Raw genomic sequence first — 15,449 nt, 5'->3', positions numbered from 1 at the left:
GGCTGGACACGTGGGCCATGGCCGCTGAGCCTGCGCATCCAGAGTCTGTGCTCCGCAACAGGAGGGGCCACAGCGGTGAGAGGCCTGCGTACCGCAAAAAAAAACAACGAAAAACAAAAAAACCTAGAGACAAATGACAATGAAAACACAATGATCCAAAACGTATGGGATGCGGCAAAAGCAATCATAAGAGGGAAGTTTATAGCTATACAAGCCTACCTCAATAAACAAGAAAAATCTCAAATAAACAATCTAACCTTACACCTAAAGGAACTAGAGAAAGAAGAACAAACAAAACCCAAAGTTAGCAGAAGGAAAGAAATCATAAAGATCAGAGAAGAAATAAATGAAATAGAAACAAAGAAAACAATAGCAAAGATCAATAAAACTAAAAGCTGGTCCTTTGAGAAGATAAACAAAATTGATAAACCATTAGCCAGACTCATCAAGAAAAAGAGGGAGAGGACTCAAATCAATAAAATTAGAAATGAAAAAGGAGAAGTTACAACGGACACCGCAGAAATACAAAGCATCCTAAGAGACTACTACCAGCAACTCTATGCCAATAAAATGGACAACCTGGAAGAAATGGACAAATTCTTAGAAAGGTATAACCTTCCAAGACTGAACCAGGAAGAAATAGAAAATATGAACAGACCAATCACAAGTAATGAAATTGAAACCGTGATTAAAAATCTTCCAACAAATGAAAGTCCAGGACCAGATGGCTCCACAGGTGAATTCTATCAAATGTTTAGAGACGAGCTAACCCATCCTTCTCAAACTCTTCCAAAAAACTGCAGAGGAAGGAACACTCCCAAACTCATTCTGTGAAACCACCATCATCACCCTGATAACCAAAACCAGACAAAGATACTACAAAAAAAGAAAATTACAGACCAATATCACTGATGAATATAGATGCAAAAATCCTCAACAAAATACTAGCAAACAGAATCCAACAGCACATTAAAAGGATCATACACCATGATCAAGTGGGATTTATCCCAGGGATGCAAGGATTCTTCAGTATATGCAAATCAATCAATGTGATACACTACATGAACAAATTGAAGAAGAAAAACCATATAATCATCTCAATAGATGGAGAAAAAACTTCTGACAAAATTCAACACCAATTTATGCTAAAAAACCCTCCAGAAAGTGGGCATAGAGGGAACCTACCTCAACATAATAAAGGCCATATATGACAAACCCACAGCAAACATCATTCTCAGTGGTGAAAAACTGAAAGTATTTCCTCTAAGATCAGGAATGAGACAAGGATATCCACTCTCATCACTATTATTCAACATAGTTTTGGAAGTCCTAGCCATGGCAATCAGAGAAGAAAAATAAAAGGAATACAAATTGGAAAAGAAAAGTAAAACTGTCACTGTTTGCAGATGACATGATACTACGCATAGAGAATCCTAAAGATGCCACCAGAAAACTACTAGAGCTAATCAATGAATTTGGTAAAGTTGCAGGATACAAAATTAATGCACAGAAATCTCTTGTATTCCTATACACTAATGATGAAATATCTGAAAGAGAAATTAAGGAGACACTCCCAGTTACCATTGCAAAAAAAAGAATAAAATACTTAGGAATAAACCTACCTAGGGAGACAAAAGACCTGTGTGCAGAAAACTATAAGACACTGATGAAAGAAATTAAAGATGATACCAACAGATGGAGAGATATACCATGTTCTTGGGTTGGAAGAATCAATATTGTGAAGATGACTATACTACCCAAAGCTATCTACAGTCAATGCAATCCCTGTCAAATTACCCATGGCATTTTTTACGGAACTAGAACAAAAAATCTTAAAATTTGTATGGCGACACAAAAGACCTCGAATAGCCAAAACAGTCTTGAGGGAAAAAAACGGAGCTGGAGGAATCAGAGTCCCTGACTTCAGACTATACTACAAAGCTGCAGTCATCAAGACAATATGGTACTGGTACAAAAACAGAAACACAGATCAATGGAACAAGATAGAAAGCCTAGAAATAAACCCATGCACTTCTGGTCAACTAATCTATGACAAAGGAGGCAAGGATATACAATGGAGAAAAGACAGTCTCTTCAATAAGTGGTGCTGGCAAAACATGTATAAAAATGAAATCAGAACACTTCCTAACACCATACACAAAAATAAACTCAAAATGGATTCGAGACCTAAATGTAAGACGGGACACTGTAAAACTCTTGGAGGAAAACATAGAAAGAACACTCTTTGACATAAATCACAGCAAGATCTTTTTTGATCCACCTCCTAGAGTAATGGAAATAAAAACAAAAATAAACAAATGGGACCTAATGAAACTTCAGAGTTTTTTGCACGGCAAAGGAAACCATAAACAAGATGAAAAGACAACCCTCAGAATGGGAGAAAATATTTGCAAATGAATCAACGGACAGAGGATTAATCTCCAAAATATATAAACAGCTCATGCAGCTCAATATTAAGAAAACAAACAGCCCAATCCAAAAATGGGCAGAAGACCTAAATAGACATTTCTCCAAAATGTGGCCAAGAAGCACATGAAAAGCTGCTCAGCGTCACTAATTATCAGAGAAATGCAAATCAAAACTACAATGAGGGATCACCTCACACCAGTTAGAATGGGCATCATCAGAAAATCTACAAACAACAAATGCTGGAGAGGATGTGGAGAAAAGGGAACCCTCCTGCACTGTTGGTGAGAATGTAAATTGATACAGCCACTATGGAGAACAGTATGGAGGTTCCTTAAAAAACTAAAAATAGAATTACCATATGACCCAGCAATCCCACTACTGGGCATATACTCAGAGAAAACCATAATTCAAAAAGACACATGCACCCCAATGTTCATTGCAGCACTATTTACAATAGCCAGGTCATGGAAGCAACCTAAATGCCCATCGACAGACGAATGGATAAAGAAGATGTGGTACATATATACAGTGGAATATTACTCAGCTATAAAAAGGAACGAAGTTGGGTCATTTGTGGAGACGTGGATGGATCTAGAGACTGTCATACAGAGTGAAGTAAGTCAGAAGGAGAAAAACAAATATCGTATATTAACGCGTATATGTGGAACCTAGAAAAATGGTACAGGTGAACCGGTTTGCAGAGCAGAAATTGAGACACAGATGTAGAGAACAAACGTATGGACACCAAGGGGGGAAAGCTGCGGGGGTGGGGGTGGTGAGATGAATTGGGCGATTGGGATTGACATGTATACACTGATGTGTTGTATAAAATTGATGACTAATAACCTGCTGTATAAAAAAATAAATAAAATTTTAAAATTAAAAAAAAAAAAAGAATAAAGTACAGCTTTCTCAGCTTTCTTTGTGTGATGTTACCTTTTGCTTTTCGCCCAGATGAGCTCTAAACTCCAGCGGTACTGGACAACTTCGCACTTGTACCCAGCCTTCCATGCTTTAGTTCCTGTGGCTACTTCCTTCTGCAAGCCTTTCCTCATAGACTGCCTATTAAACCCTGCTGTGCTTTTTAACCCACCTTAAATAAATACCACCTTCTGAAAGAGGTTCACAGATATTAACATAGAGCAATGTCTGACACATAGTAAACACTCAGTAAGTTGTAGATATTATTAAATAAGAATTGTTCATAAGATTTCTTTTTATTATCACCACCCAACTATAAGTATCTTGAGTGATGTCCATATAAGAAACAAGACAGCACAATATATCAATAATTGTGAGTAAACATGATGTAAAGTGAAAATATGCCTCATATGTAATATACATCAAAAATAAAAGTCTTGACCTGGGGGAAACAAGACTTGAAAGTGCTGCATCAATCCTGTTAACTGTTGTTGCTGTTTGCACTGTAGTAAGTATGACTTTGAGAGGAGGAGGTGTGATCAGGAGTCGAGGGTGTGAAGAATTGGCAGTACAAGCCAGCCCTGTGGGCGGCTCCTCACACCCCACAGCCTTGGAGTGTGTGTGAGAATGCAGTAGCCGAATTGGAAGTGGGGCTGGTATGGGCACCACCAGCACTGGAGAGTAGTGACCATGCTGAGCACCCTGCCATCAGGGCCATGGACAGACCCAGATATACCTAGAAAAAAAGCAGGAAAGTTCAGGATGGCGGGGGAAGGTCAATTTTATGAGACACGATCAGAGAACTTCTAACAGTGAAAGGAACTATACCACAAAAGTAAAGCTATTCAGATGAATAAAGTCTTAGGAATAAAGGTTCTTTCCTAAACTCTAATAACTAAATAACTAGAAATCCTGAAATTTTGGAATAATGCTTTTTTAAAGAATAAAGGGTACAGCTTTCATGGAGCAATTTGGAGCAGGCCTTTTTTTTCCTTCACATGCAAGACTGCTGTCATTCCAGCTGGCAAACGTAGTAGATTTGAAATGGCTCCTCTGTTTCTCAGAGTCCATAATATATCAAATTATTTCTGTATGTCCAAGTGGGAATCCGAAAATAATTCTTTTATAATCTCAGCTTAATACCATAGGTATCTGAATGCAGCTTCTCTCAGCTAATACTTGGGCATCAGCATAAGTTTTCACTCTCTGTTGTAATGACAGTCTCAGCTACTAAGTGGTGCCTGTTGCTAAGTTGGAAACCAGTGTAGAGAGAGCACTTGTATGTTTCTTTTTTCCTTGAAATTTAGCACTTTTCTAGAAATATTTACTTTCCCTCGGATTTTGTACATGTGAAGTTGTTAGACTCCAATTAAATGTATGTTAATCTCCTTGACCTTGTCCCACAGCTCGCTGGTGCTCTGTTTCCCCCGATGTCTCCATTGCATTACATTTTGGCTAGATTCTACTGCTGTGTCTTCTAGGTCACCAGGTTTTTCTTCAGTGTATAATCTCTTGCTAATTTCAACCATTGTATTTTTTTCATCTCTAGAAGTTCATTTTGAGTCTTTCTTATACCTTCCACTTCTCTCTTTATATTGTGCTGTACGTTCACGAACATATGGAGTATATTTATACCAGTACACATGATTGTCTACTAATTCTATCATCTCTACTTCCTAGGTATGTTTTTTTATTGGCTTTTCTCTTCATTATAGATTGTATTTTCCTGCTTTTTTGTTTTATGGCTGTTGTTTTTACTGATTTACAGTATTTCAGATGTACAGCAAAGTGATTCATTATATTCAGTATTTATGTTTTTTTCAGATTCTTTTCCATTATAGGTTATTGCAAGGTATTGAATATAGTTCCTGGGGATTTTTTATTTTGGGGGGGGGTTTGGATGTTGATTGGATGCAAGACACTGGATTTTACATTGAGTGCTAGGGCTTTTTTTGGTATTTCTTTAAATACTTTGGGACTTTTTTTTCTGGGATGCAGTTAAGTTACTTGGAACACTTTGATCCCTTGAAAACTCTCTCTTAAGCATTTTAGCTCTCTTTTAAGCATTTAGTCCAGAATAGCCTTTAGTCACAGGCTAATTTAGCCCCAGTACTGAGTCAACACCTTTCTGAGGACTCAGTTTTTTGTCCTGGTGTGAGGAGGTCTTTACTGGAAAAGTGGTAGAAGAGGAACTGTTCCCAGCCTTGTTCCACATGGATTAGTCCATCTGCTCCTCTCTGGTGGCTCCTTCCCCAGCCTTGGAATTTGATCATGCACAAGCTCTGATCATTATCAGCTGGACACTCAGAGGGAACCCTCTGTGGATCTCCCCAACCTTCTCTGAAGTTCTCCTCTCCTGTACTCAGCCGCAGAAATTCTGAGTTGGACTCTCCAGATCTTGAATTCTGTCTCAACTCAGGGAGACTACCAGGCTCCATTTGGGTTTCCCTTCTGTTTACTGAAACCTGGAAACTCCAGGCAGTAAGCTGGGGCAGTCACAGGACTCAGCTTGCTGGCCTGTGTTGCCTGTTGCTGGGTGTCAGAAAACTGTTATTTCATAAATACTGTCTGGTTTTTTAAGTTAAGAAGCAAAAGCCTGTGAAGGTATTTAGAACTTTAGGAACTCATTTAAAAACTCAAGTTATTTCCTTCAAGCTGCCTTATCTTATATTACCCACCCCTCACTGGTTATTTTTTTCTCCCAACAGAATAGACAGAAATAGTAAGACAAAATACAATTTAAATTACGTTTTAAATCACTCATGGTCCCATCATCCTAGCTTGTTCTGTATATTGCCTCTTCTAGATAAATATTTTTAAGCTGCAGTCCGTTGGTTTATTTTGAATCTCACCTTTAGTTAATACGATCTTCATACTTAGTTTAATGGCTGCATAGTGACCTGTTATATAAATATTCCATAATGTATTAATCCTTATGTTTGGCAATACAGGTTTTGTTCTTTTAGGTAGTTTTGCAGTAAATACCTTCAAATATCATACCTATTCTTAAGGATGCTCAAAGGGAGAAAGGCAGGTGGGATGATGTTCTATTTATTTCAATCTGCAGTGAGATTTAGCCTATATTGGGTATTTAGTAAATGTTTGTCAAATGATTGAGGTGGAACATAACTTAAAGTTCAATTAGGTAAAGTTTTCAGTTACCTTTTTAGGAATATTTTTGTTCCATTGGGCATTCATTTTTATTTTTATGGGGGGTTAAAATAGATAATTATGAAATGTTTATGTTTCCTTCTACTTATTAAATTAAGCCCATATTTTCTACATGTTAATTATAATTATGTCATGAATTTTGGAGGTATAATTTAGTGGAAGACCTTCAGATAAACTTTTATGTTGGAATAATTTTAGGTTTACAGAAAAGTTGCCAGGATAGTGCAGAGGGTTCCCGTAAGCCCCCACCCAGTTTCTGTTTCCCTTGATATTAACATCTTACATTACTGTATGCGCTTATCAAAACTGAGAAACCAGCATTGGTATAAAGAAATTTCAGACTTTATTTGGAATTTGCTTTTCCACTGATTTCCTTTTTCTGTTCCAGGATCCAATCCAGGATACTACATGCATTTAGTTGTTATGTCTGCCTGTCTCTCTGTGACTGTTTTCTCACTTTTCTTTTCATGACTTAAAGAGTACTCGTCAAGTATTTTGTAGAATATCCCTCAACTTGGGTTTGTCTGATGTTCTTCTCACTATTAGCCTGGGGTTACAGGTTTGGGAAAAGAATATCACAGAGATGAGCTGCCTTTCTCGCCTCATCCTATCAGGGAGTCACAGTGTCCACATGACGTCACTGGTAGTGGTAACTGATCGCCTGGTGGAGGTGGTATCTGCCAGGCTTCTTCACTGTAAAGTTACTGTCCTTCCCTCTTCACATTCTGTTCTTTTGTTTTTGTTTTTGTTTCTTGCGGTACGCAGGCCTCTCACTGTTGTGGCCTCTCCCGTTGTGGAGCACAGGCTCCAGACGCGCAGGCTCAGCGGCCATGGCTTACGGGCCCAGCCACTCCGCGGCATGTGGGATCTTCCTGGACCGGGGCACGAACCCGTGTCCCCTGCATCGGCAGGCGGACTCTCAACCACTGCACCACCAGGGAAGCCCACATTCTGTTCTTTTGAAGCAAGTCTCTTAAGTTCAGCCTGCCCGCAAGGTGTGGGGACTGGGAGAGATTGAGTCCCACCTCCTGGAGGGGAGAGGATCTATACATATTACTCCAAGTTCTTCTGTTAGGAGGATTTGTCTCTTCTCCACTGTTTGTGTCTCCCCTGTGAATTTGGTTACAGCTGCTAGAAAGAAGACATAAGTGATTTAAAACGTATAGTTCTGCCATTGAGGAATATAGTCTAATTGAATGGAGAGCATTTGAACAGGACCAAGCTAGGAAACATGAGGTTTATGAAGTAGGCACTACTTCTTGAGTTGCCTGTGGCCACTTTCTCCAAAGCTGTGGCTCCACCATCGTTCCAAGTTGGCTAAGACAGCTCCTGCCTGGTGCACTCCCCTCCCCATTCCATTCCTTCAATAAACTACTACCTGAGGGAACTTCATAAAAATACCGCCATGCTTAAAATCCCTGCCTAACATCTTTTGGTGCCTCCCCAGGGTAAAATTGTAGATATTTAAGCATGGCCTGGTTCCTGCTTATGCCTCCGGCTTCAACCCCATCCGTGTCCCCTTGGGTCCTACTCTCTTGCCACAGGTTCCCGCAGGCCTCTGTAGCTTTGCATGCACCTCTGCTTTGCCTGAAGTGTGTGCTGCCTTCTCACACCTGCCTAGTTTTGGGGAGTCTTCTTTTCACCCCACCTGGTCCGCCAGCCTTCGACCCACCCACTGCTTTCATAACAGCGTGTGCCTTTTGGTTGTTCCCTTGGATTTGCCAGTCATTCTCCTCCTCGCCTTCTTTAAAAGTAGTCACCTGTGCTGCTTCCACTCCTGTCCCCACTCCCCTCCACTTACTGCCACCCAGGGTACCACACATCAGCTGATTGCAGATTCATTGAATGCTTTCCAATTGTTGTGAAGCATTCCTGTTTGGAACTCTTTATAATCTTGGCTTCTGAAACACCACTCTCTCCTGGTGCTCATAGGTGCTTCCTCACTCTCTAGGTGGTTCCTCCTCCTCTGTCTGCTCCTGAGTTCTGTCATCAGACCTGTTTTCTCCACTTACCTCTCCTCAGTAGTTCAACCCTCTGTGGCTTCCATTAAAAATTCCCATATCTTACGCCTAACCTTGTTCTCTCTCTTTAATGCTGCTAGAAGCGCAGAGCCATCCGAATCACCTGCAAGCCTCCTCAGATCTTTAAATCAGGAAGTACAAGACTGTCATTGTCTTCCCCTACCCCCATCTTCATTTTGTGCCTCCCAAACCCAGGCCTGCCCCTCATGTTTTCTTTGCAAGGCCTGGGTCAGGAATACAAATGGAGCATCACATACCATATAAATCAAACTAAGAAACAAGAAATGTATTCTCCCCCCCACACCCCCGAGACATAAACTTTCTTAAAGACCTGGAAGATCAGGTTCAAATTGAAAAATCTTGGGCTTTTTAGAGTTGGGTGTCAGCAGTTCGAGGAGAGCAGGCCTCCAGCATAGCCCTCTTCTCTTCCCAGCCAGTGCTGTGCCCCCCCAACCCCCATGAGCTGGAGCTTGTGGACCCCCAGCCCAACAGTTCACGCACCGTGTATACCCTGCAGATAGCTCCCGTTGGCCACCGCTTGTGGTACACACCCTGGAGGAGCATTCTGCTCGCTGCCTTGGGATTCTGGGGCTCCTGATGGCACATTCCCCGGACCCAATAATCACCACTGGGTGAGGAGGTGCCTGGTTGGGTGAGGACCAGCTGTCCCCAGTAGATGGCCTGATTGTTTTCCTCTCCACATGTTGCCTCTCGCCTTCTCTGTGCCCTTGCTCCTCTTTCGAAAGCCTGCTCATCTTTCAGGGTATGGTTTCTACAGGCCTCATCTTCTTTTAATCCTCTCTTTGTTGCCCTTATTTGGACTTAATCTACCCAGCTTCTCCTTGGGTTTCAGAAGTGCTTTACCGTGATAAAAGCAGTGCATGCTGTCTGTTCCTGTCTCCTTCCCTCGCTGAATTGCCAGTTTTTTAAGAGCAGGATCGCTGATTGGCTTTGCCCCCAGTACTAACACGAAGTCTCAGAAGTGGGAAGTGCTTGACAAGTGTGGCTTGAATCCACCACAGCTCTGGCGTCACCCTCCTGTTGTTGTTGTAACCCTGTCAAAACAGGAAATGAGGTTAGTTTAGCATGACTTGTTCATAATTGACTCATGCTGGTTCCCTTTTCTTCCCTAAGTGATCACAAAACATCTGTTAAATAATCTACTCCAGAATTTTGTGGGCTTCTACTTCCACATTAACTGGTCAAATATAGTTCTGGAATCTCTGTTCCCACCCACCCTGGCCCTGGAATTCACCATGCATTTGGAGAGCCCTGGCTCCTTTTTTTAATTGCTCTCTTAAGAATTGCTTGATGAACAATATACCAGTGTACAGTTTAAGTTTTGACATATTATACACCCATTAAGCTATCAAAACAATTAGATAATGAACATTCATTGCCTCCAAAAGTTATCTAGCTTCCATTTCCATTTGTGTAATCCCTCCCGCCCAGCAGCCCCAGGTAAACCCTTCTGACGTGCTTTGTGTCCTCATAGACTAGTTTGCATTTTATATAAGTAGAGGTACTTTTCTTTTGGTCTGGCTTTACTCATCATAATTATTTTGAGATTCATCTGTGTTGTATATATCAACAGTTTGTTTCCTTTTATTGCTGAATAGTAGGAATCTACCGTTTTAAGAATTGAATGTGCTCACCTATTGGCCTGACCTCCCATTCCCCACCATTTATGTATCTTAGGATAGGATTCATCTGGGACTTGAAGCTGCATTTATGTAAGATGATTGGGTGCTCTCAATAGCTTGAGCTCAAGGGCACAGTAATAGTATAATCTTTGTATCCTGTTAATATAACCAAATGGCTGGATAAAAGTTCCCTCCTTTACTTAGGGGTGTGTGTGTGTGTCTGTGTGTGTGTGTGTGTGTGTCTGTCTGCGCCTCTCTCTCTGTTTTATTTATTTACTTTAAATTTATTTATTATTTATTTTTGGTTGCATTGGGTCTTTGTTGCTGTGCGCAGGCTTTCTCTAGTTTCAGTGAGTGGGGGCTACTCTTCGTTGCGGTGCGTGGGCTTCTTATTGCAGTGGCTTCACTTGTTGTGGAGCACGGGCTCTAGGTGCGCGGGCTTCAGTAGTTGTGGCACGCAGGCTCAGTAGTTGTGACTTGTGGGCTCTAGAGCGCAGGCTCAGTAGTTGTGGTGCACGGGCTTAGTTGCTCCGCAGCATGTGAGATCTTCCAGGACCAGGGCTCAAACCTGTGTCCCCTGCATTGGCAGGCAGGTTCTTAACCACTGCGCCACCAGGGACACCCTCTCTCTGTTTTAAATAACATACCCAGTTCCAATTTCATCACTGAGTGTCAGTCGGTACTGTTGGAGGGGCACATTGACCATAAGCCCCTCTCCCCAAGCAGTCTTATTCTCAAAGGCAAGTTTATGCCCGTGTTTGTTTGACTACCATGCTTCAGTAAAACTGGATATTTATTTATTTATTTTTAATTTTTAAATATTTATTTATTTATTTTTGGCTGCGTTGGGTCTTCGTTGCTGCGTGCGGGCCTTCTCTAGTTGCGGCAAGCGGGGGCTAGTCTTCCGTTGCAGCGTGCCGGCTTCTCATTGCGGTGGCTTCTCTTGTTGTGGAGCATGGGCTCTAGGCGTGTGGGCTTCAGGAGTTATGGCATGAGGGCTTAGTAGCTGTGGCTCATGGGCTCTAGAGCGCAGGCTCAGTAGTTGTGGCGCATGGGGTTAGTTGCTCCACGGCATGTGGGATCTTCCCGGACCAGGGCTTGAACCCGTTTCCCCTGCATTGGCAGGCGGATTCTTAACCACTGCGCCACCAGGGAAGCCCTGGTTATTTATAATGTTGAGTGTAAACCAGTATTTTATAACTATTTTAACCTGTGTTCTCTTTTGTTGAACTCAGGCTCTAAAATCTGAATTACCAAAAAAGTTTTGATTTCTAATAGTGTTTACTCCCAGTGTTGAATAAGCTTGCTTGAACGACATATCCCTTTGCCTGTCTACCTAAAAATCAGTGGTTTGGGCCTTCTTGCAGCAAACCAAAGCAAAATAAGATTTGAGTAGCTATTCTTTTATTTAAGGAAATAGACGTCATTTCAAAGTGTTGGGGTACCCGAGTGCAATGTATAAATGGTGTGAGAAAGCTGAAGCTGAGTGAGACAAGGTCCCTCCTACAGCATAGTTTTGTGGTAGAGTCAGACAGATGCATCAGTAATTCTCAGTATAAGTAGACTGATAGATATCATTGTAGAAGCACAAACTTGAGAATAAACTTATTTTACTGTTTCCTGTTTCTAGCACTTACCCAGAGGAGACCAGAAGTAATGTCTTACTGCCCGTCCGTGTTCTTTCATTGCTTCGGTCAGTGGACCAGATGTTGATACTTGTTAATATGAAAAGCTCTTACAGAAAAGATTCAATAGAATATTGTTCATAAAGATAGTAGTAATATTCAAGATTCAAATTCATCATAAAATTGAAGATAAAATTATTATTGCTTCTGCTTGGAATTCTATTAAGTCAGACCTTCAGGACAACTTGGAAAGAACTGGGCCCTATGTTATGGCTGTGAAGGTATTTTTTGAACAATACTTTTTAGGTTTTGTTATAAGACTACCCAAACATCTTGATTAAATTTCTTGTGGGGGGGGGAAGAAATAGTCATGTCATTTTGCACGTAAGACAAAGTTGTTGCAAGCAATCAATGCATCCTCCTGCCCCACCTTTTAATTGAAGTATAGTTGACTTACAATATTAGTTTCAGATATACAGCATAGTGATTTAGTATTTTTACAGATTATGCTCCATTAGGAGTTATTACAAGATAATGGCTATAAGTCCCTGTGCTACGCAGTATATCCTTATTGCTCTCTTGGGTGCATTTTTGTTCGGGTTGAAGATGTGGTTGATGGTCAATTGATTGTTTCTGCTGAGTCAGTGGAATCTAATCCAACAGTAGGAAGTTGTTTTGGAGGCAGAAATGATTGCTCTCACCAGAATGCAGTTGCTGTTAAAAACAGTGGGAAAATGGCTTATGTGTGTCATACGCCCATGTTCCTGGATTTATGAAAATGGACATCTGTACAGTTCCCAGGGCCAGGCCCTCTGTTAGTTTTGAGATTCTGTGTGTGCTGCGTTTTGCCAGCCGCATCCTCCCTAGTTTAAGGCCTCTGTGGATTATACACATGCTGCCTTCACGTGTATGAAACAAGTATTTGCTCAGAGTGCTAAACATTTAATACTTTACCGCCTTGTTCTGAGAACTGTTTTTAATGCCATCTCCCCTCCTCCCCTCCTTTTTTATTTATTTTTTTAGCTCTGCTTATGATAATGTCAACAAAGTTCGAGTAGCTATCAAGAAAATCAGCCCTTTTGAGCACCAGACCTACTGCCAGAGAACCCTGAGGGAGATAAAAATCTTACTGCGCTTCAGACATGAGAACATCATTGGAATCAATGATATTATTCGAGCACCAACCATCGAGCAGATGAAAGATGTGTATCCTTTTCAGGCAGCTGCTCCACTGCTCCGTCACCTGGTTGAGTAATGTAACTGGACGTGTCTGCACTTATAGGGGTGGAGGAAAAGTAATAAAGCACATTTAAGGGGAAACTGTACTTTGCTTGTCATTTACTGTAATACTTGCATCATTTACATTTTTTCTCTGATTCATTTTTTCATTTGTCAGTAACTGATTTTAGTATCTTTTTGGCAAATCCAATATTTTCTGTCAGTTTCAGTAAAGATTTCCTTTAAGTGTATAGTGGAAAATTTTGGAGAACACCTTTTCCAGTCACGTGTTTGCCACTCAAGGTATGGTTTGTTATGATGGTGAAAAGGAAAGAGCAGTCGACTGTGGAAGAGGGTGCCCTGTACAGCACCTGGTCAGGTCCAGACTGTCCTGATCTTAGCGCCATTTCACATCTGGGTCCAGTTTTCTTGTTTTTAAAACTGGCGTGCTCGCCCTCATGATCTACAAGGCTGGCTCAGCTCTGAAGTTGTGTGATTAACTATGACAAACATTTAGAAATCTGGACTAAGCAGGTAAAGGCTTGGGTAAAGGAGGCTGCCTGGGTAAAGACTGTGTTTGAAAGGTACAAGTGTGAAGTGTGCTGAGGAGGACCTGATGGGAGAAGGTTCCGGTTCTGGCCGCAGCAATGTTCCCACCAGTTTGCCCACTTTGCATTCTGCCCCTCCAGGGAGAGGCAGCTCACTATCTCCAGGCAGCCTTTCCATTTTTATTTTATTTATTTTTATTTTTATTATTATTTTTTAGCCTTTCCATTTTTAGACAGCTCTGTCACTAAGTTCTGATGATATTTTAAGTGAAATGCCTCCTCCTGCCATCTGTTGTCCTGCTTTACCTTTTGCCTTGGAAATCACATCTCTGTCAGATGACAAGTTTTCCAGTCATGTTTCCTTCAAATTCTGTACCATGTCTCATCTAGCATGAATCTGTAGATGTGTAATATTTACACAGAAATGAATAAAAGAAATGCAAAAACACTAATGAAATAATATCGTGGTGAAGTTAAAACCTAGCCGCTTTTATAATTTATTTTCTGTGGGAATGAATGAAGTTAGCCATAACTAAAATTTTATATGCTGAGATACACGGATAGGCAGGAAAACAAGAGGAGCTCAACCAGGACAGGCCCCTTCCTAGCACAACTTCCTACAGTCTTACACACTTATTTATACTCTTAACCTTAATTGAAGAGTGAAGCAAATAGACTGAGGGTTGAGTTTAGTAGCAAATGTGTTCTAGGCCTGTGTTTCCAAAAGTTTTATGGTTGATTTTTGTCGAGAAGGAGGGGGACAAGAAGGGAGGTAAAAGAACAGTGACGTTTTGAGTTGTTGCTAGGCCAGAGAGGAGGGAGTGCCTGGTGCTGGCCCCCACCCTCCCCCAGCCCTTTCCAACAACCCCAGAGGGCGTCTGTTGATGGTGGACAGCTTGGAGACCAGGACTCATCCACACCACCTGCGTCAGGTCTCCGCTAGCGCATCACTGCGCATATCAGGCAGGCGTGGTGCCTGCTGTCTCACAGGACCTAAGAAGGAGTTCACGACTTTCCGATTCCTTCTGTTGAGGTGTACCAAGTTTTCATCAGGTCCTCATTTCCCTCCCGAGCCTCATGATGTAATAATGGACCCTTTGGCTTCGTTTTGTTTTCAGTGCTTTGCTAAGTGTGACCAGCTATTTTGGTGTGTTACCTTAACCTTTCCAAACAGATATATAGTACAAGACCTCATGGAAACAGATCTCTACAAGCTCTTGAAGACGCAACACCTCAGCAACGACCATATCTGCTATTTTCTTTACCAGATCCTCAGAGGGTTAAAATATATCCATTCAGCTAACGTGCTGCACCGTGACCTCAAACCTTCCAACCTGCTGCTCAACACCACCTGCGATCTCAAGGTCAGCTTGGTTATTTACTCTTAGGGTGATATCTGTTGAAAAACTCATGTTACTGGGGCATGTTTATATTTATTGTTATTCAGATTTTAAATTACACCAGAAATACATGAAAACATTTATGGCAAAAAAAAATGCAAGTAAAGGGTGCTAGTTCTATTTTTCTTCTCCATCCCATTGCTCCTCCTTCTCCAGAGGTAACCACTGTAACAAATTGGTGTATTTTCATCCAGAGTTTTTTCTATGCTCTTACATACACATGTACTTTTTAACTTATATATGTAAATAGGATTATGTGTACATTAAAAGATCTATTTCATTGGTCACCTTTTTCTTCGATAAATTTTATACAGTAAACAGAAAACAGCAGAAAAGTTGACCTTAATGATTTCGATTCCTAAATAATGCATTCCCAATAAATAGGAAAACCCTAGATCCTTTATAGTCCTTAGAGTTCTCTTAAAAATGGACAGCATTGAGCTTCCCTGGTGGCGCAGTGGTTGAGAGTCCA

General features: G+C 41.1%; 1 protein-coding gene across 5 annotated transcripts in view; it reads left to right on the top strand.

Moving 5' to 3' along the window:
• MAPK1 (mitogen-activated protein kinase 1) overlaps positions 1-15,449 on the top strand; it is a 95,357-nt gene that overhangs the window by 40,561 nt on the left and 39,347 nt on the right. For 3 of the 5 annotated variants that reach the window (XM_067700017.1, XM_067700020.1, XM_067700018.1), the window contains exons 2-4: positions 11,817-11,879; positions 12,835-13,017; positions 14,752-14,941. In XM_067700017.1, the coding sequence (XP_067556118.1) occupies positions 11,817-11,879; positions 12,835-13,017; positions 14,752-14,941 (436 nt within the window). Of the gene's footprint in view, positions 1-9,598; positions 9,619-11,816; positions 11,880-12,834; positions 13,018-14,751; positions 14,942-15,449 lie in introns of those variants that run through there. The other 2 variants (XM_067700021.1, XM_067700019.1) reach the window with 2 other exon arrangements.

The sequence above is a fragment of the Pseudorca crassidens genome, chromosome 12 (assembly GCF_039906515.1).
Source record: "Pseudorca crassidens isolate mPseCra1 chromosome 12, mPseCra1.hap1, whole genome shotgun sequence".
Taxonomy (NCBI): domain Eukaryota; kingdom Metazoa; phylum Chordata; class Mammalia; order Artiodactyla; family Delphinidae; genus Pseudorca; species Pseudorca crassidens.
This window is presented reverse-complemented; position numbering and strand designations above follow the sequence as displayed.